Below are 24,858 nucleotides of genomic sequence, written 5' to 3'. Positions count from 1 at the left end.
AGTTGAGCAAGAAGGGGAGATTGTTCCCCCCAGGGGGGTTATTAGTTGAGCAAGAAGGGGGGATTGTTCCCTCCGGGAGGGGGGGGGGGGGTATTAGTTGAGCAAGAGGGGGGATTGTTCGCTCAAGGGGGGTTATTAGTTGAGCAATAGAGGAGGGTTCTGCGTGAGAATAGGGTTTGGTTGGGTTGCATTTTCTGATACAGATCGGTTGAAGTCAATGGTTAGGTTGCACTTTCTGATAACTATAGCTAGTATAAATAAGTGCAACCGGTTGCAAAATCTGATAATGTTGCAAAAAATTTCACTACACCGACTCTGTTCTACACTGCCCATTATATTGTATTTTTTGTATAGTGCTACAGAAGATGATGGTGCTATATAAATAATGATGATAATAATAAGGCCAAATCTACTGTATATAGACTGTTATAGCAATACAGCTGTGCTGCCCACAGGATATGCCCATAGTTCATGACCTCTTTATAATAATAAGTTATCTCTGTTGCTCCTTTTATCCCCACGAGTTACAGTTTACTGCCCTTTCCTAAAGTTTATTCCTTCTCTCTGTACTAAATCCATTCTAAATTCTTTGATACATGTGAAAGCTCAGCCGGCTTCCAGTAACTTCTTCCCCTCCTCCCTTTTCCTTTATCCCGCTGCTTCTATGCTTTGCTTCCTCACTCTGCTATGAGCCATTATCTCGATGCAGTGACCCCCATCAGCCACACGGGGCCGCTAGTGCTGCGAGTAATGGCTGCTCCTCTGTGCCGGAGAGCGTGAGGGCGGTGGTCCGGTCCATTGTTCAGACCGGCGTGCCAGCCCGGCCGGTGTGGGTGGAGCGGGGATAAAAGTCAAATTCACATCACGCTGCGTAAACCAGGACAGTTTAATAGCGTAACGAAATGTTTTTCAAACCTGCCGGTATTAAAATCAGCCGTGAAACATCAATGTAGTGACTGAGGGAGAGGGAGGCGTCCCCTGCCGGGTGACTTGGTTTAGCCCGCTGCTGTCAGGGGAGGAGGCGGTGCGTGGCTCTTCATTCTCTTTAGTGTTTGTCAATGTTGGAGGTGTGAGCAGCCCGGCCCGGGACAGCCAGGTAATGGAGCGCTGCAACATGAAAGGCGGCCATCATGCTGACACACATCACACAGGCAGAAGGGAGCCGCAGCTGCAGCACAGGAGAGGCCTGGCTATTCCCTGACATCATCCAGCCTCACTTGCTGCATGGCTTCCTTACCTAGTGCATCCTGCATCCCATGCATTGTCAGTGGGGATGCTGCAGCACTGAGCACATCCCCAGCTACCGGCTACAGCCATGCCAGACACACAGCCCTAGTGCAGCATGGCCAGTGAGAGCTGGGGACCTGCTCATCCCACTCACCTTATAGCATTCCTGCATGTCTAGGTGGGTGCTGCAGAGGAGCTAGTCTAGTTAAGGTGACCCACTGGGAAATCTCATTAACCACTGTGTTGACCAATTGCTGCACCTTGCAATATTTTGCTGCAAACTTGCCGCTGTGAAAAGCAAAGTGCCCAACAAGTACATCTATACATACACCATTAATATGCCCTTTTCATTAAACCCTATTCATGGCACCTATAGAATAGGGTTAGGGAAGTTGTGTGAGCGGAGACAGAAGCAAGCGCCGTGTCTGATGCCCAATGGGTGAAGGGTGAGGCTCCTGGTGCGCAATTTTAGAATTTACTAATTTAGTGTTTTATATGTACTTGTTTGGGTACTTTTGATTTTAGCGGCGGCAAGTTTGCTATGATTTATTGCAGGGAGCATCAGTTGTCTGAGTGGGCCACCTCAACTACACTAGCTTTACTGCAAATGTATTTTTTGCAATTGAATATTGATCTGTCCTTTTGAAAACGGAACAATGTTACCTTAAATGGCACTTCTGTGCAACTATGGCAACAGTGCTCTGTAGTTCAGACTGACCAGATACTCCATGCAGGCGTAATTGGCTGTGAGAGATGAGCTTGAAGTCTTGACTTTAGGTAATTTTTATTTTTCTCTATAGGAAGCAGTATTCACATGGGCTAAACTAAAACTTTGCTCAGAGCTGCACAGATTCAGAATGGTAATGAATAATTATTTGACAGTTAGAAGCATTAACTATTTATTAGCTTTTCAAACTGAAAACTCCTGTGCAAAAATCTGGTTTAGCTGCCTTCAATGCTGGTAAGCTAATAGCTTGCATAGTAGGAGGCCTTACAACACCTGCAATGTTTTTCTTTTCCTTGGCAGCAAACTGATCTTCTAGTTTGTATTAGAAATACTATGGAATGGATGGTTTGTACACAAAATAAGCAAGCTGCAATGCAGGCACAAGTCTTCTTTAGGGGACCCAGCAGGAAACTTCATAGGGGACAGTTCTCCAATCGCAGCACCTTACAGCACAAAGTGTTGTGATTGGCCAAATAGTGTGGGTGTAGTTTGCTACAGCCTATTGGTAACCTAGGAGTTAAAGAAGGTGCCGCCCACCCAATCAATCACATTAGCTGAATTCCCCTATGAGGTTTCCTGATGGGTCCTTTTTTAAAGTACACAAGTGCCGAAATACATGTTTGTCATTGATATTTGCAATACATTCAGCCAAACTAAATGCACTGTGGTTTTCTCAACTAAAATGGAATTTCTCCTCAAAGTAAACCTGTGTCCAATGCGTGTGACGTAAAGCAAACCAGTGAAGACCTTATACTGGTTGCCACTTTGTAATTGCTTTATGTTTGATGTCATGTTCTTTTTCTTTGCTCAGAACCTGTTTATCTGCACTTATGTATAGCATGACGCTCAGGCCTGAGTTGTCAATGGTGCCCGCCCCTTCCTGCTTTGAAAAGCTGCTCCAATTGGCCAACTGTCACCATCTCTGGTCATGTGATATTTGTGTCAGGTAGAGATGGCCAATGATCTGCTAATAATTCTGTATGTAACTTGCTAGTAGGCTAATCATTTGTACTTCCTGCTGCGTTTGATTGTCTTAATTCTAAGAATTATTTGCATTTCATTTACTTTCTCCAGTGACAGGCTTAGTAGGTATTTGCCTTCAATTAACATGGAAGATTTTTTTTTTTCTATAAGAGGTAAAACTGGTGACCAGAGCCTCATGGGTGGGATGTCATAGCATCCAATCGTATTATCTGTACAGAGGAAGGCCAGGACACATACTTCCTATGTTAATAATTCCCTGTGAGTATCTGAGCATACATGTATTAGATGTGGCTGGATAGTGTTAAAGGGAACCTGAGGTGAGAAGCGTCTCGGGTACCATACTTACCTGGGGCTTCCTTAAGCCCCCTCGTGCCTTGCTGTCTTCCCAGGTGGCTTTGGTCCTTGGCAATTAAGCCCAAAGGCCTGACTGAGTCGTGCTTTGTCACACATGCGTGATCTCCCGTCCCTAGGAGCGTTCTGCACCTGCGCAGTAGTACTGGGCAAGCGCAGAACACTCCCAGGCTGGGGAGCGAGCCGCACATGCGTAACAAAGTGTGACTCGGCCAGGCTTTTGGGCTGAATTGCCTGGGGCCACAGCCATCCGGGGAGACAGCGAGGCATGAGGGGGCTTAAAGAGACACTGAAGCGAAAAAAAATATATGATATAATGAATTGGTTGTGTACTATGAATAATTACTAGAAGATTAGCAGCAAAGAAAATATTCTCACACTTTTATTTTCAGGTATATAGTGTTTTTTCTAACATTGCATTATCCTATAATATGTGCAGATTACACAACACTCAGCATTCAAAATGATTCTTTCAGAGCAGTCTGTGAAGTAATGACCTCTCCTCTAGCAGAGGAAAAGTAAACAGTTCAATTACAGTTGAGATAATAAAAGTCAGATAACAGCCCTCTCCACGAGTCGGAGAGCTTAATAGCTTTTTGCATAGAGATAACAACTGGAGTTTCTCAACTCTTCCTGTACTGGAAACAATTAGACTGATGTATCTGATCTTAATGTTTTTTTTCTTAGCTGTACTACACATACAAATCATAATATCATCATTTTTTTTTCGCTTCAGTGTCTCTTTAAAGGGGAACTGAAGAGAGGTATATGTAGGATGCCATGTTTATTTCCTTTTAAGCAATACCAGTTGCCTGGCAGCCCTATTGATCCTATGCTTCTAATACTATTAGCCATAGCCCCTGAACAAGCATGCAGCAGATCAGGTGTTTTAGACTTTAATCAGATCTGACAAGACTAGTTGCATGCTTGTTTCTGGTGTTAATCAGATACTACTGCAGAGAAATGGACCAGCAGAGCTGCCAGGCAACTGGTATTGATTAAAAGGAAATATGGCAGCCTCCGTATACCTCTTCAGTTCCCCTTTAAGGAAGACCCAGTTAAGTATGGGACCCTGTAAGGGCTCTGCCTTTGACATGGGAGACCAGGGTTCTAATCCTGGCTAGGGTCAGTACCTTCTATTCTATAAGGAGTCTTTATGCAAGACTCCCTAAGGACCCATCCACACTTTAGCGGGGTGTTTACTGTTAATCGCCAAATTGCTGGGAATCGCTAGCCCTTTTTAAAGCTTTAAGCATTAGTGCAATGTAATTTATATGGCAGTGATTTCTCTTCTGCTATTAGCGTGAAACCCTAACGCACTTCATGCAGCATTTTTCGTAATTTTTGAGCGATCATGATTTCAATGTATTTTAATCTGGATCGCTCTAAAAATGTCCAGTAAAAAAGTGCGTTTATTGCGTAAAAATTGCCACAACAAAACGCTACTGCTAATCGCTAGCATTTTGCGATTAAAAGTGTGAACAGTGCCCAACACTGCAGGGTGGCCTCTTGAGCGCAGCTTTAGTGGCTGGCTCCAGCTCTCGAGCGCTTTAAGCTTGACAGGAGAAAAGCGATCTACAAATGTTAGAAATAATAAGATTCAGACTGCACACTGGAAAACAGAACAAGTACGTAGAGCACATTTCTCTCATTGATTTGCTTCAAAGCAAACTGTCAAGGAGATGCAAAACATTCTGCCTTGTACAAATGTATGTTGATTTCTGGACCAGTTGTTTGAAGCTGAGTGGGGCTCGATTGGTCCATTTTCATTCTGCATAAATTTGCTGAAAAATTTGCATAATTCAGCATGAACTCAGAATTGTTTATCTCTTTGACCAATCTGAGTGGCTAATTGTGGCTGTCCCTACTCGCCAAGCTGCTCACGTTGGCCAACTCTCACTAAACCAGTGCCCACTAATTCTGTCACCAGCATCATGTGACTAGAGCTGAAGACATTTGGCTAGGGGGAGCAGCTTGGTGATGGAAGCAGCTTGGTGATGTTTGAAGTCAAGTCTGAGCCTCACTTCATAAACACTTGGACACAGGCTTTCTTCAAAGGACACATGGAGCTTAAAAAGAAAAGGTCAATACAGGGAAACCTCTGGATGCTTTAGAGGCTTCCCCAAAGTCCACAGTTCCTCCGCAGCTGGCTGCGATGTACTTCCTCTTCCTACGACCGCAGCCACGCTGCAGAGGGGCGTGGATGGCCATGCTTGTGCAGTACCACGGAGCCGCTCTTGTATGAGGGGAAAGCAGCGCAAGAGTCTCTCCGTGAGACTGCACAGGCTGTATGCTGGTACACGGAGTGGAACGCAGCCGCAAGCAATCTTTGACTTTAATGTCAAATTGCAAAAGGGGTCCCTGAGCAGGATCGGAGAGTTATTACAAGACCGAGGAAGGTCCTGGACCATCCAGAGGCTTGCCCCTGCTGAGATCACTATCTATTTTTGTGACTTCAGGTTTACTTTAAGTGCATTGACTCTGATGATGGCATGATAAATAATGATCTGCTCAATCATGTTCTAAAATATTCAAGTGAAGTTTGTTTTTCTAGTTTTAGGTACTGTGAGGAAGGTTTAGGACATCTGTTAATTGTTTTATGGTATCTGTGGTGCAGACTTCTCGTAATTTTGGTGACAAGGGCTCGAAGAGGCAGTGCATTTGGGGACAGTGGTACGGCCTGGCACCCGGTAGAGCTTTCAGCAGTGATGTATGCTTTCTAGGAATCGCCAGTTATTCCAAAAAGTGCTTTGCTGCTGAAAGGGAATGGTCATGATCTCACAGGAGCGATTGCAGTTTCTCTGGCAGTTGGTTTGCATGCAGCATTTTTGGCATGATTTCATAAGGGAAAGCAGGGCCCAAAACTTCCTTACCTGAAATAGCTCTGCTTTTAAGAGGCAGTGTTTTCTTGAGAGCATTTTGCAGTCGCAGGTGGGTCCCAGGCCTTAGGCTTGACAGTGGTTCTTTTTCCAACTTATCCAAATAGAAAAGTGTTTTTTTTTTTGTTTTTTTTTTTAAGAAGGTTGTTAACTTGAAAGTTTTTGTTTTGGATTTTGTGTGAAGTCGCTTATCACTTAAAGCGGACCCAAACCAAACAATTTTTTTTATTTAAAAATATTTAGTTGCACTACTCTGACACATACAAAGATAAACACTCCTTCAAGCCTATGATCATTTCAGTGCATGCTTTTCACCCTTCTCTTTTCATAGCTAGGGTTATACTGGGGGCAGCCATTAGCAATTCCTCCATTGCCGGACACCATCTACTCCACCAGTTTGCCGGAAAAATCCTGGCAATTTGAAAGGAAGGGAGGGGTTCCTCCAATAAATGTAAAATATTTTATATTTGTCGTCATGCCGCTGAAAAAAAGGCTGCTGTTTATTATTACAATTTAGAAAATAGATTTTATTTCTGAAATCTTGTATTTTTAATTTGGGTCCACTTTAAGTGGATTGGAGCAAATGAGAAAATGGTCACAGCTTGGTATAAGCAGTGCAGTCAGTATGAAAATGTTGGCAAGAGACATGAGATGGGAGTCTGTCATCAAAGGTCAGTATCGACAGGAAGTAATGCTTGGTAAGCAGGAGGCTTGAATTCTAACAGACAAAGGTCAGAATTATAATACGTGTGGGGGACATTACTGGTTATTATCAGGAAGGCCTGGCAATGCACGGCTAGTGACGCATCCTCAGACTCCACATACCTAACAGAACAGTTTGCTTAGTTGCCAGCAGTCAAGACAACTTTATAAGTTTATCTGCAGCTACTGGGGTGGTCCTCTGCATTTAGGAATACTGAAGTGTCCATCCGAACAATTGTTTCTCGACCCCAATGGTCACATACTGCTTCCACATAAAGTATATCTGTCCCGAGTCAAAGCTTCATAAGGTAAGCACAGAAGCATTTTCATGCAGGGCCTACATACCTCTGTGCATTATCTATTCCTCTCCTTGTCCTTATCGGTCTCTGTGATTCCCCTCTTAAAAAAATTAACTTTTGGGTAAAGTCAAAATTTCCAACAGGAAGAGGCAGCATAGTGGTGATGCTCCCACCTATCACCCTCTCAGTTCCTCCTCTTCCCGCCCCATCCACTCCCCTCAAGATGTGCATGGATCCAGCATACACATACCTCTGTGCTTACCTTAGATGGCTTTGACTCAGGTCAGGTGTACTTTATCTGAAGACTGCATTACAACTTTTTTTCCAGCAGGTGGCACCAGCATACTTGTAACTGTTTTCCCTGACTACTTATGTAAAATACAACATTTTTTATTTATATAGCGCCAACACATTACGCAGTGCTGTACAGAATATGTAGTCTAGTCACTAACTGTCCCGCAGAGGGGCTCACAATCTAATCCCTACCATAGTGATATGTCTATTAGGGCTGCACGATTTTCCAGTTTTAAACCGAAACCGCGGTTCCTGTAAAGACGATCTGGGGATCGTCAGTATCAGGCGGTTTTCGGTTTTTAGTGCCCGTGCTTGGCCGCATGGTCCGCCTACCGCTACGCGCCGAGGAGAGACGCCGTAGTGCATATTTCATATGTTAATGAACCGGGGGAGGGGGGGGCCAGTCCAGTCCAGAGCGGCACAGGGCTTCTCCAATCGCTGGAAAGCAATGGAATGACGTAGGCGGAGCTGTACGCTCTGTACAGCTCCGCCTACCGCTGCCGTCATACCATCGCTATCCAGTGATTGGTGAAGCTGTGTGTGCCGCTTCGGACTGGATTCGCCCCTCCGCCGCCCGGCTCATTAGCTATCATGAATATGCACTGCTTCTGTGGATCCGCCCCCCGCTGCCCGGCTCGTAAGAGTCCCGTACGCCGCACATTAGTACTACCACATTAGCCGCACATTTGTTCACTTAAGTGAACAAAATAAATTGTGTTACTCACCTGGGGCTTACCTCAGCCCCCTGCAACTGATCACCGGAAGTGGCTGCCAGCGGGACCCGGAGCATCAGAGCGACTCGTTGTGGGCACCGATCAGCTGCAGGGGGCGGAGGTAAGCCCCAGGTGAGTAAAACGCAATTTATTTTGTTCACTTAAGGTTCACTTTCAGCTGAGGGGTCATCATAGAGGGCTTCAGGCTTTATAAATGTGCATTGCCTGAAATGCAATGCAAATGCACGGCAAATTTTTCTGACAGAGCCCGCCATAGCTAGGCTCCTGACCCCGCCCCTCGCTAAAGCTTGGTTTGAAAAAAAAATCGTGAATAAATCAATCGCAATTTCTAAGAGAAAAATCGCAATTTCTATTTTTACCCAAAATCGTGCAGCCCTAATGTCTATGTATGTATCGTGAAGTGCAGAAGTGCCCACACTTTTTCGGCTTGTGAGCTACTTTAAAAAATTAGCAAGTCAAAATGATCTACCTATGTACAATTTTAGGAGCCCACTTGTGTATACAGAATGGAAATGTAATGGGGTCGGGATCTACCATGAAGCCCTTTGTGATCTACAGGTACTACCTAATGGGCACCCCTGATGGAGTGTATATATCGGTCTAGGGCCCATTTGGTGGTCTTTTCAGTAGTCTCAGAGGCAGGATAACTGAAACTAGGTTTATTTACAGGATACACCAACTCTGTACACACATTTTCCACGTTCCTAGACAGAGCAGAACAGAAACCAGCAACTCGCAACAGGACACAGAACATTTCTATGGCGCCTTTCTCCTCAAAGCGATTGAGCTGCAGCCACTAGGTGCACGCTTTATAGGCAGTAGCAGTGTTGGGGAGTCTTGCCCAAGGTCCTACTGAATAGGTGCTGGCTTACTTTACAGGAAGAGACGAAATTCAAACCTTGGTCTCTTGTGTCAGAGGCAGAGCCCTTAACCAGTACACTATCCAGCAACATTGCCTTTTTAAAACTGTACTTCTTGCTGCAGGTCGTTTGGCCTTCCTCAGTGACAGGTAAGCATTGCTATGGGTCCATGGAGATAGAAATGTTGTGGAGTACTTGGGTAAGTTGTGAGAAGAACTGTCATGGTTATTGTGGAAGACTTCTAGGTTCTTTTCAACCTTCTACAAAACTAGTGGTGTCTGTTCTCCATAACATAATACTCTACTTCTTAACACCGGCTTGCTTATTAGAGATAGTCAGTGAGGCACTAATAATTCCAGCTTGCATGCGAATTGTATGAACCTTAAAAAAAAAAAATGGACCAATCAGATGCAGCAACTGCATAAATAACAACTCTAACATTTGTATAGTGTTTTTTTTCTGATGGACGCAAAGCGCTTAAGAACTGCAGCCACTAAGGGCACGGTCAGAGCGTTATCCTGCAGTGTTAGGGAGTCTTGGACAAGGACTTCTTACTGACTAGGTACTGGTATACTGAATAGGAAGAGCCAAGATTCAAAGCTTGGTCTCCTGTGTCAGAGGCAGTACACTATCTGGCCACTCAACTCAAGAATTATCTATACACAGGACTAATAAGATTCAGAAGTCAAATGATTTAGCAGTTGGGTAATCAGCAGTTCCATTTATCCTCCAGAAAAGGGGGTGGGGAGAACTCCTCTCACCTGAAAGAGGCAGGAAGCACAGCAGAGTGTAAGTCGTCCTCACACTGCGTCCCCAGTGCTTTTCCTTCCCCTTTTATGAAATGGTGTCAGTAGAGTTCTTCGCTGTTACCTCTTCAGATGAAGGGTACTATAGGGGAGTGGATGGCTGTGTTGTACCTGCCTGGGGGAAGCTGTTGTGGGGTGGGGGTTCCCTGTGTGGTCAGTCTGTGCAGTGCACCAGGAGCCCTGATACTGGAGCTGCAGGCAGCCCACACTCTAAACAAACATCCAATTTTACCACTTTAATGTAGTATGTATAAGAACTCACTTATACAATCTGTTCATAGTATTAAAAAAAAAGTGGCTTAGTTACTGTATTTTACGAGCTGTCTGTGTTTCCATGTTGCAGAGCAAGAGAATGGCACACATCAAGGCACCATCATCCACACCCATGTGTGACTCTTCTTTTTCTTCTGTGCTACCCGCTCCTGCCACCAATACCAGTCAAATGAGTGTGCAAAGCTCCCTGAATGGATCCACTCCAGAAACAGCCACAGGCAGCTCCCCTGAGAGTTTGGTGGATTCCTCTTCCTCTGTAAGCTCACCAAGTGTGACTCCTGAAGAAGGAAAAAAGAAATTCTTGGAAGGTACGGTAGACCTAAAATAACTAACCCAGTTGCATAGAAGGGTGGTTGTATTTTTAAGTATTTATATTTTTACTCACAGGTTTGCGTGTCGTTTTTTTTTTTTAAGGGTCGATGTCTGCTTCACATATGGTGGGCTAAAGTGTGTGTGTGTGTGTTGTGTGTGTGTGTGTGTGTGTGTGTGTGTGTGTGTGTGTGTGTGTGTGTGTGTGTGTGTGTTTTTTCTCTTCAGAACTTAACTTTGCAGAATTGGGATAGGAACAAGAGAGGAAAATCAAAGTTATGCTTTAATATTTTTGTCCATCTTTGTTCTCACTCTTCCTCTGCTGCTTCTCTCTGTCAAGCTCAATTAACCTAAGGAACTGTAACTTACAAAGCTCTCCACAATCTCTCTCCTATACCTCTCGTCACTAGTTTCCAGAGACCAACCGCAATCTCAGCTCTGCATGCAACCTCCTCCTATTATTCTCTAGAATCACCTCATCATATTCCTGTATACAAGATTTCTCACGAGCTTCACCGCTCCTCTGGAATCCCCTTACAGAACACATCCGTCACACTCCAAACTTTTTAAAATTTGTGAGTGCTCCCTCAAAACTCACTTTTTCTAACAAGCATACACTCTACCTTAGACTATTCCTCTCTGGGCAAGTTGTGCTCCTTACTAAATATAACCTAATAATCCCGATTCTTGGTATGCATATTGTATACTACCCACACCTTTCATTGCCTCCATATTCCTTTAGAATAAGAATTTGTAAGCGGACAAGAGCAGGGCTCTCTCACCCTTTTGTGTGTCGGAATTTGCTATACGTTTTGCTCATCATGTTACCTCTGTCACTGTAATGAAGTCTACCAGTTCTGTATTATGTACCAATGTCTATTTTGTGTATACCATGGTCTGTATTATGTACTCCTTGTTCGTTTCTTAGGGCCCTGACACACCAAAAAGCGATTTGCTGGCCATTTTCGCTTTTTTAAAAAAAAATGCTTGACGTAAATTAAAATTGCAGCAAAATAGCCACGATTGCGATTTTTCAAAACAATCCGGATCACTGCAATTTTGCTGTGTTTTTAAAGAGAACCCGAGGTGTGTTTAAATAATGTTATCTGCATACAGAGGCTGGATCTACCTATACAGCCCAGCCTCTGTTGCTATCCCAAACCCCACTAAGGTCCCCCTGCACTCTGCACTCCCTCATAAATCACAGCCGTGCTGTGAGGGGTGTTTACATCTGTAGTGTCAGTCTCAGCTGCTCCCCCGCCTCCTGCATAGCTCCGGTCCCTGCCCCCGTCCCTTCCCTCCAATCAGCAGGGAGGGAAGGGATGCAGGCGGGGACTGGAGTTCTGCAGGAGGCAGGGAGAGCAGGAAACTGACACTATAGAGATAAACACAGCCAGCTCTGACAAGCTGTTTGTCAGCAGCGTGGCTGTGATTTATGAGGGATTGCAGAGTGCAGGGGGACCTTAGGGGGGTTTGGGATAGCAACAGAGGCTGGGCTGTATAGGCAGATCCAGCCTCTGTATGCAGATAACATTCTTCAAACCCACCTCGGGTTCTCTTTAATGTAGGTCAATGGAGTCGCGTTTTTTAAAAGTACCACTATCGTGAAAATATTTAAAAGCATGTAAACAGTTATAAATAAGAAGTAAGTTTCTTCCAGAGTAAAATGAGCCATAAATTATTTTTCTCCTGTGTTGTAGTCACTTACAGTAGGTAGTAGAAATCTGACAGATTTTGGACTAGCACATCTCCTCCTCCTCCTCCTCCTGGGGGATTTTCAGGGTTTTGTTTAGTTTCAGCAGGGAGGCTGACCAGCATCATTTTATAAATCGTTTTCAGGGAATATTCTAAAGAATAAAAGCCTTGCTGAGAATCCTTCATGAGGAGATGGACTAGTCCAATACCTGTCAGTTCTCTCAGATTTTTATTACCTACTGTAGAGGTGCCCACACTTTTTTGACCTGCGGGCTACTTTGAAAATTCCTGAGCTTGAGAGTTACCAGCAGTTAAAATAGTAGTTTGTAAACCTCAGATTGAATAATATAATCCAACCCTGCCAGCTGGATTCAGGTGCAACATGTGATTTAATAAGTTTAAAGGACAAAATGAAACTATTGGTGCCCCCAGTATAGGTAGTTAGGCATAGGCGCCCCCAATATAGGTAGGCATAGGTGCACCCCACATATAGATAGGTGCCCCCATATAGCTAGGTGTAGGTACGCCCATATAGATAAGCGTAGGTGCCACCCACATACAAATAGCTAGCCATAGTTCCCCCCTCCCCCCCCTTCTTCCACCAGCCACTGCTCTCCACCATTGGCACCTTCCCTTAACTGACCCTGCATGCCCAGAGGGGCATGCAGCACTGAGACCTCAGATTAGCGGCGACTAGCGGTGGAGAGAACGGCGTGTATACAGGAAAAGCACTTCCTCTATACGCGTCCTTACCCACTCCTCTCCACTGCGGATCACCGCTAATCAGGTCTCTGTGCAGGGTCAGCGAGGGGAGATCCGACAACGTGGCGGGGGAGAGCAGCTGACAGAGAGGAAGGGGGGAGGAAGATGGGTGGGCAGGATGCGGCTCTAGCTTGCCGCGCCTCTGCCTTTGCTACTTGTAATTGGCTGTATGCTGCTCTGCGCAGAGCAGCACAATTGGATGGTACGCCGGTGCTGCATAGTCAGCGTCTGGCGTACTATTTTAAAATGCAGACCGCAGTCTACTGGTGAATTGCGATCACCGCATTGGGCAGCCCTTACCTGCTGTAGGTGTCAGGCACAAAGGAGAAAAGTAATTTATGGCTCAAAAGTAATTTCTTGGAGAAACATAGTCCTGATTTTGTATGTGTTTACATGTATTTGAAATTTTTTTTTTTTCTGCGATAGTGGTCCTTTTTAAAAATGAGAACGACCCGCAAAACACTTTTAGGTGTGTCAGGGCCCTTACTTAATACAGCGCCACGGAATATGTGGATGCTTTATAAATCCATCATAATAAGGCAGCTGTGTCTCTGTTTAGTGCCTCTCCATGAAAACATGACAAACCCCAAAGAGAAAACTCCAATGTGTTTGGTGAATGAGTTAGCCCGCTTTAACAGGATCCAGCCACAATATAAACTTTTGGATGAAAGAGGACCAGCACATTCCAAGGTAAGCTCTGCTCAAATCTCAGGCCTTTTTATTTTTTTATTTAATTGGCTTTGTATGCAATGTTCTTGTATTGTGTACTATTTTGTTTAGAAGTATGGCCATCTTTTATAGTGACACGCCACTATTGCTGAGAGGCAGCCTCTTCAGTTTGTTGTAAGAATTCGTGGAAACCCTTAATTTCGTTTTTCTCAGAGGCACTGTAGTGACATATAGTAGAATGCAGTAAATTATTCAGGATATCCACTTTTACGGACTTTTTTTTTTTTTTCTTGTTTCAGCATCAGACACTCTTCCTATAGCTTTATATTGGTATGTAGCCCCGCCTTCCCAGTGATTCTTAGCCTAGGCTGTTTGACTATGTGGAATTCTCCCAGAGCATTCTGGGAAACCAGGCATTATTTGCACTGGCTTCTGAATTCTCAAACATTTAGTAGAGATCACCTGCCACACTGACCTAATTTATAAATGATTATTGTAGAATATAAATTATTTCCACTACAGTTCCTCTAATGTAAGCATGGAAAACTGTTATTTCACAGACGCTCTGACATGGTAGGGTCCCAAATTGTTGGCCAGCTGCAGAATTATCTCATGTGTGGAAACTGGTTATTGTGGTACAACACTGCAGCTCATTAAAGGAATACTTAAGGTAAAAAAAATAGATTTTTACTCACCTGGGGCATCCCTCAGCCCCCTGAAGCTGTATGGTGCCCTCGCAGCCTCGCTCCTCCTGTCCCCGCCGCCGGCTACTTCCGGGTTCGGCGAAAGCCGCCGACAGGCTGGGAACGTGAGTGATTCTCTGCGTTCCCAGCCGCTATATCACCCTCTATGCTGCTATAGCGTAGAAAATATACGCTATAGCAGCATAGAAGGTGATATAGCGGCAGGGAACGCGGAGAATCACTCGCGTTCCCAGCCTGTCGGCGGCTTTCGCCGAACCCGGAAGTAGCAGCCGGCGGGGACAGGAGGAGCGAGGCTGCGAGGGCACCATACAGCTTCAGGGGGCTGAGGGATGCCCCAGGTGAGTAAAAATCTTTATTTTATTTTTTTTTTCTTTTATTTATTTATTTTTTTTTTTTACTTAACCAGTTCACCCCCAAGGGTTTTTATCCTAACGGACCAGAGCAATTTTCAGTTGTCAGCGCTCCTCCCTTTTATTCCCTAATAACTTTATTACTACTTATCACAAGAAAATGATCTATACCTCGTTTTTTTCGCCACCAATTAGGCTTTCTGTGGATAGTACATTTTGCTAAGAATTTTTTTATTCTAAATGCATTTTAATGAGAAAAACAGAAAAAAAAAGAAAAAAAATCATTATTTCTCAGTGTTCAGCCTTTATAGTTTTAAAATTAAACATTCTCCTGTGGATAAAACAAACACGTTGTATTTGCCCAGTGGTCCCGATAATTAAACCGTTTAGATTATGTCCCTACCACAATGTATGGTGACAGTATATTATTTTGAAATATAAGTGGTTATTTTTCTGTTTGTTCTGGCCATAATTACAAGCCCCTATGTAATAAATTAAAATTAATTTTCCCCCATAAAATATAGAATAAAAAAAGCTGAGTCCCTAAGGCAACTATTTTTTTTTTTTTTTTTTTAAGCTGATTTTTTTTTTTACAAGTGTTTTTTTTGGGGGGGAGGGTTGGAAGTGTAATTTTATTAATGATGTGTATATACTTGAAAATGTATGTATTTTGTAAGTGTAATATACTTTTTGGCCACAAGATGGCGCTGGTGAACACTCATAGGACGTGTTCACTTTTTTTTTTTTTTTTTTACACACTTTATTAAACTGTTACATTTCCTGTTTATGTGAATGGACGTAGCCGCTGTTCGCGGTCACGTCCATTCACTCCAGGCACTGCGATTGGGTAGAGGACTGTTCAGTCCTCTTCCCCAATCGCCCAGCACGGGATCCCGACGGTAATGGCGGCGGTAGCGGCGGACACACGGCGGTAGCAGCGGCGGGAATGCGCGACGTATTAAAACGTCATGTTGCTGTTAATAGCGGTAAGCATGACGTTTTAATACGTTAGGATGGCGGTAAATGGTTAAAGAGACTCTGTAACATTCAAAACATCCCCTGGGGGGTACTCACCTCGGGTGGGGGGAAGCCTCCGGATCCTAATGAGGCTTCCCACGCCGTCCTCTGTCCCACGGGGGTCTCTCCGCAGCCCTCCGAACAGCCGGCGACTGTGCCGACTGTCATTTCAATATTTACCTTTGCTGGCTCCAGCGGGGGCGCTGTGGCGGCTTTCCATTCCGAACTACACGGAAATACCCGATCTCATTCGGGTCCGCTCTACTGCGCAGGCGCAGGAAACTTGCGCCTGCGCAGTAGAGCGGACCCGACGGCGATCGGGTATTTCCGTGTAGTTCGGAGCCGACAGCCGTCAGAGCGCCTGCGCAGGAGCCAGGAAGGTAAATAATGACGTCACCGCTGCCCGGACTCCACGGAGGGCTGCAGCGAGACCCCTGACGGATGGAGGACGGCGTGGGAAGCCTCATTAGGATCCGGAGGCTTCCCCCACCCGAGGTGAGTACCCCCCAGGGGATATTTTTATGTTACAGTTCCTCTTTAAGTATTTAACCCTACAGCAAGATGGGTTTCTACAAAAAAGAGTACAGAAGCCAGGGTTTTTTTTTTTTTTATAGAAATTTTACAATTGCAAGTTTAAGTGGGAGGATGGGTTTAGTCCCCTTTCACACTTGCACGCTGCATCGCCCCATGTTACGCATCCCCGCCGCAAGGGACATCCAAGTCGATGGAAACTTGTGCAGTGGAAGTATCAGTTGCATACGCAATGTCTGCAGCACGTTACCCCATGATTCGGTCCTAGCACACGGATCATGCAGTAATTCTAGTTAATGAGTGACCAAGTGAGTGTGGGGCATGCATGCGTAGACCAACGGGAATCCTATTGATGTACTTCCTCACCAGCAGGAAGCATGTCACTAAGGGAGGGGGAAGTGGCCTTTGCGTATGAACCTCTCCCTGCACCATGGCGCAGGGTGAAAATACATTTCTGTGCTGCCTCAAGAACAGTAGTCTTGTGGAGCATTGCTATACCATTGCCACAAACTTTCAAAGCCGTTAGTTTCACTTTTAAAGAGACTGAAAACAAGGAAAGAAATTCTGCTTATAGTAGTCATATTTTTAAGGACGTGTGATGTACTGTGAACACCATAAGACCATTGGTCTGTGTCTCTCACTGTGTCTGAAAAGTAAATTGGAGCTCTTCACAAGGATTGCTGGAAGCAGAGAGCTGGTTATGTAGCCTAGTGCCCCTCCAATCCAGTCTGGCAGTTGTAGACCATTTCATCTTCTGCCTTCCTAAAGAGGATAGAAGGTATACAAGAGGGTATGGCTGTCATAGTGGAAGCCCCATACAGCACTCCCTTTAGCAGGCATGGCTTGGATCACAGTGTTGGAACTCTAGGATTCATGCAATATGCTTTATCCTTTACAAACTAACTCTGAAAATCTAAAAGCTTGACAAAGGACCTCCTGGGGACCGGAATGGACTGTCAGCACTTGCTTTTTTTTATATAAATTTGGATTTTTTTTAATTTTTTTTTGCACTGCCTTTGTATATAACTTCGGAATTATTTCTTGCCTTATTCTGAACTAAATGGGAACTAGAAAACTCATGTGGTGCATGCTAATACTATGAATACACATCAGTCCTTAACCTGACCATCTTTCATTTATCTGGGTATCTCTTCAAAACTTTAAAGGTACTTAGTGGGTGTAGTGAAGTGAATCCCCAATAGGATTCTCCCCCCCCCCCCCCCCCTTCCCATCTCTTCTGTACAACCAACAGTGGAAGCACCTCCCAGACAGAAGCTCCACCTCCTGTTTTTTTCTCTTAGCTGTTTAATGTACGCATTGAGATTACATCACTGTTGTTCAGAATGGTTAGTCTAGATTGGAGTGTTGCTACACCATAGGAGTTAGATCTCACATCATGTTGGGAATTCTATTTAGTATTTTGATGTACTTTAAGGGCAAATGGATAACTATACTTATGGGTATAAGTACAGGCTTTCTGTAAGTAAATCTGCTATTTAGTAATATGGGAAGGGGTGGGGTAGATTCTAATGCTGGATACACACGTTGTGTTTCCGTGTCGATGCGGCGTTCGATTCGTGTCGATTCGATTATTTCCAACATGTTCGATGGATCGTTAGGTCGATTTGCCATACTTTACATGGCATTCGACCTAAAAATCGAAATGCGCTTGGAATGCTCGGAAATAATCGAATCGACGCGAATCGAACGCGGAAACGCAACGTGTGTATCCAGCATAAGACCACATATGTAGAGGTAGATGAATGTGCTGACTAACTTCACAAGTATCTTTAAATGACTAACTTTCAGATTTCGTCAGTGTTTGCCCATTGTAAAAACTATCCCTCTGATTTGCATTCTGAAATGTATCACTGGTTGTGACATCTTTAGCTCTGGCAGATTATCTGTGCAGAATGTTTGTTTACTGAGAGTTCTGTACACAGTGAGTTATTGCTTGTTTGGCAGTTGGAAATAGTAATTATTTCCCACAATGCAATCAGGTTCACAGAAGGAAAGCTGTCATGACATCAAACTGTGGGAGGGGTTTCACCACAATCAGCCATGCAGATCCTGCTGATAGTCTGTTCGAGAATAGGTAAAGATTGCTTGTGGGAAAGGGGGTTTGGGATCATAGGCTGAAGTTCCTCTTTAAGAGGTCTCACATTTACACACTCACTGCAATAGTTATGCTTCCACAACCGTCCGTACAAACCATGACATTTTAAAAGGTAACGTATTAAACATCTTTACTTTTGTGATTTTGCTTTCTGCTGTGCTGGTATCGTTATCTGACGTCAGTATGTGCAGACTGTATTTGTGAGTTGCCATTTACCAATGTGCTGTTTCTGTTTCCTATCCAAGTTGTTTACTGTACAGCTGACATTAGGAGATCAGTCCTGGGAAGCAGAGAGCACGAGCATTAAGAAGGCACAACACGCTGCTGCCAGTCTGGCTTTGTCTGAAACCAAACTCCCCAAACCTGCTGCTAGACAAGTGAAGAACATTATCAATAACCCAGGTAGGCTCGCGCTCCTCTTACTTGTCATACATCATTTCTAGAAAACTTGATTCTTCTAAAGTTTTACATTCATTGGGGTTTAGAGAACCAGTCTACCTAGGCTTGTTTCTGGGTTGATGACAGCTTCTTATATCTCTTGTGGGCAGGGATGTAACAATGGTGGAACCATCCCCTGAGACCACAAGGGGGACTAGAGCTGTGGGGTCCCCACTACTAAACTTTCCTTCCTCTGATACAGGGGACAAACTTCCAGATTAGAGGTTTGTGGCCATATCCATTATGGGTGTGAAGATGATGGCCACACTTGTTTTATAGCCCTTGTAAGATGGGCCTCCAGGCTGTGAAGGTCATAAGGGTGGCAAGGGAAGAAGTGTGAACACTGGGGATGCCCTATCAGTTTTGGGGGGAGGGGGGGGGAGGCACATGAATTTTAGTGATGCCACTACTTGTGTCCACCTCTGTTAGTTCTTGATGCTGGAGGCTCCTGCCAGGAGTGGAGCCTGCCCTGCTCTTGCCAGGGGAGGAAACGCAGCCTATTCAAATCAAAAGGTTGCCATCTGAATTGCATAGGTGGCTATATAAGCAAGAAGTTTTGAATCAGGATGATACCAATTATTGGCTAACTTAGAGATGGATAAACGGTGAGCTTTCGACTTATAAAAAGCCTTCGTCGGACTGGTTCCTCTATATAACAAAGGGTTAAGCACAAATGGTAATGATGTGATGTGCTGGAACCAACCCCTAGAGTTAACGCGGAGAATTCAATATGTCTGCAAAGGGCTTCACGCCATCTTTTCATAAAAAGTAACTTTTATTAAATGCAGATTAAAAACCTAAATGATAACTCTGCTGGGTCTCCATAAAGCACGGCATTTCAGACTGATCCTTTCTCAAGCTGTCAGACCAGTGCACACTGTGTAGTACAAACACCACTCCTTTTTATACTAAAGGAATGGATGATGAAGAAGTTCATCTGAAAAGAACTCTTGCCACCTTAACCACATATTGCCACCAGAGGGAGCTAATACACTTCCACGTGAATTGTATTATTATTATTATTATTATTATTATTATTATTATTATTATTTAGTATTTATATAGCGCCGACATATTACGCAGCGCTGCACAGTGTGTCTATCTATCTATCTATCTAGTCGCTAACTGTCCCTCAAAGGAGCTCACAATCTAATCCCTACCATTGCCATATCTCTATACTATGTAGTGTAAGTACTGTAGTCTAGGGCCAATTTTTTAGGGGATGCCAATTAACTTATCCGTATGTTTTTGGAATGTGGGAGGAAACCGGAGTGCCCGGAGGAAACCCACGCAGACACGGAGAGAACATACAAACTCTTTGCAGATAGTGCCCTGGCTGGGATTGGAACCAGGGACCCAGCGCTGCAAGGCGATAGAGCTAACCACTACACCACCGTGCTGCTCCTATGTAATGTAACAGTTTTGTAGTAATTTTACATGGGGTTGAATCTAAAATGCATCAAAGCACCTTTAAATAGCCAAATATAGTGCTAATATTCTGCATATAAATGGCTATTATTAAGACTGTCTGGTATATAAGGAGTGTTTGTACTACACAGTGTGCATTGGCCTGACAGCTTGAGAAAGGATCAGTTAGTCCGAATCGCCCTTATGGAGACCTGGCCCAGCTATCATTTATTTTTAATCTACTTTTAAAGGGAAACCGAAGTGAGTGAGATATGGAGGCTGACATGTTTGTTTCCTTTTAAACAATACCAGTTGCCTGGCTGTTCTGTTGATCATCTGCCTCTAATGCTGGGTACACATGTTGCGTTCCCACACTCGATTCCTGTCAATGCACCGCTCGGCTCCTGTCAATTCCTTTATTTCCGACATGTCCGATTCGTGGGTCGATGGATCGTTAGGTCGATTTGCCATATTTTACATGGCACTCGACCTAAAAATCATCGAAATGCGCTCGGAAATAATCGAATCGTCGGGAATCGAGCTGCGCATTCGTTGCGGGAACGCACCGTGTGTACCCAGCATAATACAATCATTCATCAGATGTCTGACAAGATTAGCTGCATGCTTGTTTCAGGTGTGGTTTATACACTACTGACCAGAAAGGTCAGCAGGACTGCTAGGCAACTAGTATTGTATAAATTTGGCAGCTTCTATAGGTCTCACACCTCGGGTTACTTTTAATAAAGATTCAGTAAAATTACATTTTTTGTGTGGAAATTTCCCCATAACCATGCATGGCAGAGCTAGAGGGCGTCACGTGCTTATTCACATTGTAACAAGTGCTGGCGTGGGTTTTGAAAATGCATGCTGGGCACAAGTAGTAACTGGTTCTAAGCCCACTTTGGGAAAGGGGGGAGGGTGGGGGTTAGTAACATTCAACAGTGCCCTGCTAAAGATAACCACATCTCTGATAAAGTGAAGAATGTAAATTGGGGTGAGGTAACATTTTTGCGATGGGTAAATGACCAAATCTATATATATTGTAAATAGCTACGTTTCTATTTAGGCTTGTCAAAAACTATGATCTGTTAAGTTGCACACATTCTGGCTTTCCTTACAAATGGCATGCAGTTTAGAACAGGCCGCAAGAGCCGTGATTCTCTGAGCTTGCTTCTGAGGCCAACACCCAGAGAGGCAGGCTAAAACTTGGTAAAGTCCTGATTCATGACAATGAGAGACAGTACGTTGGCAGGCTAGCGGGGGTGCCAACGTACTGTCTCTCATTGTCATGAATCAGGATTGCTTTTACATATCTGCGAGTACACTTTAAGGGCTGGATCACACGGCAAGCGTTTTTTCTAAGTGCTTGCGATTTTAAAAGCGCTTGCTAATGTGTAATGCTATGGGTGTTCTCACCTGAGTGATGTGATTTTATAAAAATCCCCCATAGCTTTGCATTAGCAAGATCTTTTCAAGTCGCTAGTGCTAAAAAAGAAGCTCTTGTAGTTTGAACCGATCGCACACAATCTGCATTGCTGTGCGTTGCGCTGCTGATCCCATTGATTACAGTGAATGGGATCAGCGATGCGGTTTGCCAAAAAAAATGCGTGCAGCAGTATGATAGCGCATCGTACTCCGTGTTCTCACCAGAAATTTTCTTTTTCCAGCCGGGTGGCATGAAAAAGTAGCTGGATGGGACAATATGAGAGGATGCAGGGCCGGTGCTTCTGTGCACAACTCTGCTTATAGTATGGGAGTCAGTGAGCTGATAGCCGGGTGCTCATCAAAACTAGCCGGGTGGGGCACCTGGCTAAAAGCCTGCGGAGTCTGAACGTCTATGCACTTCTGATGTTCTTGCTGATAGCACACCATACGTGCTGCGGAAATGCGCATGGCAGTGCTTATAGTGTGAATGAGGCCTTAGCCATGGGAGACATGACAAGCCTCCTGTTTAATCCATTGGACTTACTCTAGTGTCCTAAAAAGCAGGATTTGCATTGCAGTCAATAGACATGCCAGAGACTCATATGGAGGCTGCTGATCAAGTTTACTTTGCAAGTCGGCTCTGGCAATGCCCGCTGCAGAATCCCAGGATCCCCTAACACAGTGACTTTCAGAATGTTTATGACCAATGCTGAGGGCGACACCTATACAGGAAGTTCAGATAATAGAGGAAAACCCTGGGTCACCCCTAGCATGCCTACAGGAACTGCGCAAATAAGTGCTGCAGCTGCTGTATTTCTTTAAGTTTTTGCCTCAATTGTGTTTGCAATGCACACATTTAGATACTTTGGGAGGAGGCAGCGTCTAGATCCTCCAGAGACTTCCCCCGTTCTCCTCTGCCTGGCCGTTTCAGCACCGAGACACTTGAAGCTTGGCTGTATTGCCACTGCGCACATGTGATTCCTCAACAAGCTCTTGTCGGTAGTTTTCGTACGGAACCAGTGCTGGAAAGGCTGGTAGAGAAGGATGGTGGAAGCATCTGGAGAATTCAGAGGCTTCCTTCTCCCAAGGTAAGGACCCAAATTGGGCACTTTCCCTGCAGGTTCCCTTGTATAATCTTAGACATTTAATTTAAACTCCGCTAGAATTGGCAATTGCATGGGTGAGTAACTCACCTGCTTGCTGGTAAAACAATATTATTGTTAAAGGACAACTGTAATGAGAGGGATATGGAGGCTACCATATTTATTTCCTTTTCACCTCCTCCTGATGACCTCACACCGGTGGCAGAGTGGCTCACTGGGGACTGCCTAACGCTGATTGGCGTCATAAGTGTGGTGGGCGGGGTTGGCAGGGAATGTGTGCTCACTGCCGAGACACCTAGCGGGGATCCATGATCAGCTTGCCAGCTGCGATCTGAGGGGGGGAGAGAATTTAAAAAAAAATAAAATATAAAATCACTTTTAATTTAATTTTAGCAGTTGTAGACCACCAAAAGACTGCTCCTACTAGTGGAAAGAAAAGGAGGTAAAATGAATTTAGGTGGTAAGTTTTTGGCAAGGCTTGGTGTACAGAGGCGCCAGAGTAGAATAAAAATGTTTAAAAACCGTCTAAAAGAGGGGGATGTTCAGGTGGACTTACCTCCCTCAAAAATATAGAACTCAATTGAGTCACAATATATCAATACAAAAAAACGTTTTATTTAACTCCACTTAGTGCAACGCGTTTCGCAGGTGTGGTCCTGCTTCATCAGGCAAACAGGAGTATAACTCAATGGGTCTAGATGCAGAAGTGAGCACCTCTGTGGTGGTAAGTTGTATGACAGAGCAATAAACCGTTAAAGCTGTGAAGTGCTGAATTGTAAAACATGGCTTGGTAACTAGGGAGGTATAAACCTGTGCTCCTCAAGAGGTTAAGCAGTACCAGTTGCCTGGCTATCCTGCTGATCCTCTGCCTCTGATACTTTTAGCCATAGACCCTGCAGCGAATCAGGTGTTTCTGAAAAGATTAGCTGCATGCTTGTTTGCCATGTTATGCAGACACTACTGCAGCCAAATAGATCAGCAGGGCTTCCAGGCAACTGGTATTGTTTAAAACAAAACAAATGACAGCCTCCATATCTCTTACTTCAGTTGTCCTTTAAACATCCCCCCTCCCCCCAATAGGCAGAATTGCCATGGTGGTTTTTGCCAGAATTGTTTCTGAAGTTCTGTGGCCACCTCTACTTATGTTGCCTTGTAGCCACGGGGGTTTTGTCAATGGGGCGGAGTTTAACAATAGCCCTGGGCTCGCTACATGATTTAAAAAATAAAATAAAAAATAGACTGCTGCGCTGCCCCTGGCGGATTTTAATAGACCGCCAGGAGGGTTAAGCTTTGTGAAATTTGTAAAGCTCTGTAACTTGGTTAAAAATAGTAAAGTAAAAAAAAAAAAAAAAAAAAAAAAAAAAGGCTTTTGTAAGCTGCAGTCTCTTGCCAACTTACACGTTGACTTTGGCCATCACTCTGGTCAGTAATGCTTATATTTATTTTAGTAAGCAGCTGTTTGTGCTAAGACTGCTAACTCTATTGTCCTCCATAGGTAGCTTGTAGCTTTTTTGTCTTTAATGTACTAGTACTTATAGAAGAGCTGTAATGACACATAGCTGAATGTGATAATGCCTTTTCAAAAGGTAAACCCAGCAGAAATGCTGCAGAGACACAACGCAGCGCTGCAAGTGTTCAAGGGCCCTTAGATTTTACAATGTGCAAACATTGCAGGGGCAAATCCAGGATTTCCAAGGGGGGGGTTCCTGAAAGCGGTGTGTGGGCGTGGCCAAAACATGGTGTGGGTGGAGCCAAATACTAGCAGTTTCTAGGCTAAATTGCACCCAGGGTGAGGGCGTAAAATGCGCCCCCAACGTTTAGACAGGTATAGGTGCCCGCAGTATAGGTAGCCAGCTATAGGTCCCCCCCCCAGTATAGGTAGCCCATATAGTTGCCCCCAGTATAGGTTAGATAGGTATATGCCCCCAGTATAGGTTAGATAGGTATATGCCCCCCAGTATAGGTTAGATAGGTATATGCCCCCCAGTATAGGTTAGATAGGTATATGCCCCCCAGTATAGGTTAGATAGGTATATGCCCCCCAGTATTGATTAGACAGGTATATGCCCCCCAGTATAGGTTAGATAGGTATATGCCCCCAGTATAGGTTAGATAGGTATATGCCCCCCAGTATAGGTTAGACAGGTATATGCCCCCCAGTATAGGTTAGACAGGTATATGCCCCCCAGTATAGGT

The 24,858-nt window shown here is 44.4% G+C and overlaps 1 protein-coding gene across 1 annotated transcript in view; it reads left to right on the top strand.

Moving 5' to 3' along the window:
• The first annotated feature begins 933 nt into the window (after window positions 1-933).
• Window positions 934-24,858, top strand: part of STAU2 (staufen double-stranded RNA binding protein 2) — a 353,719-nt gene continuing 329,794 nt past the window's right edge. The window contains 4 exon segments of the mRNA XM_068237509.1: window positions 934-1,096; window positions 10,207-10,444; window positions 13,462-13,592; window positions 18,535-18,691. Of these exon segments, the coding sequence (XP_068093610.1) occupies window positions 10,216-10,444; window positions 13,462-13,592; window positions 18,535-18,691 (517 nt within the window). The 5' untranslated portion in view covers window positions 934-1,096; window positions 10,207-10,215.

Source organism: Hyperolius riggenbachi, chromosome 5 (assembly GCF_040937935.1).
Source record: "Hyperolius riggenbachi isolate aHypRig1 chromosome 5, aHypRig1.pri, whole genome shotgun sequence".
Lineage (NCBI taxonomy): Eukaryota > Metazoa > Chordata > Amphibia > Anura > Hyperoliidae > Hyperolius > Hyperolius riggenbachi.
The sequence above is the reverse complement of the archived record's forward strand: the minus strand, read 5'-3'. Positions and strand labels throughout refer to the sequence as shown.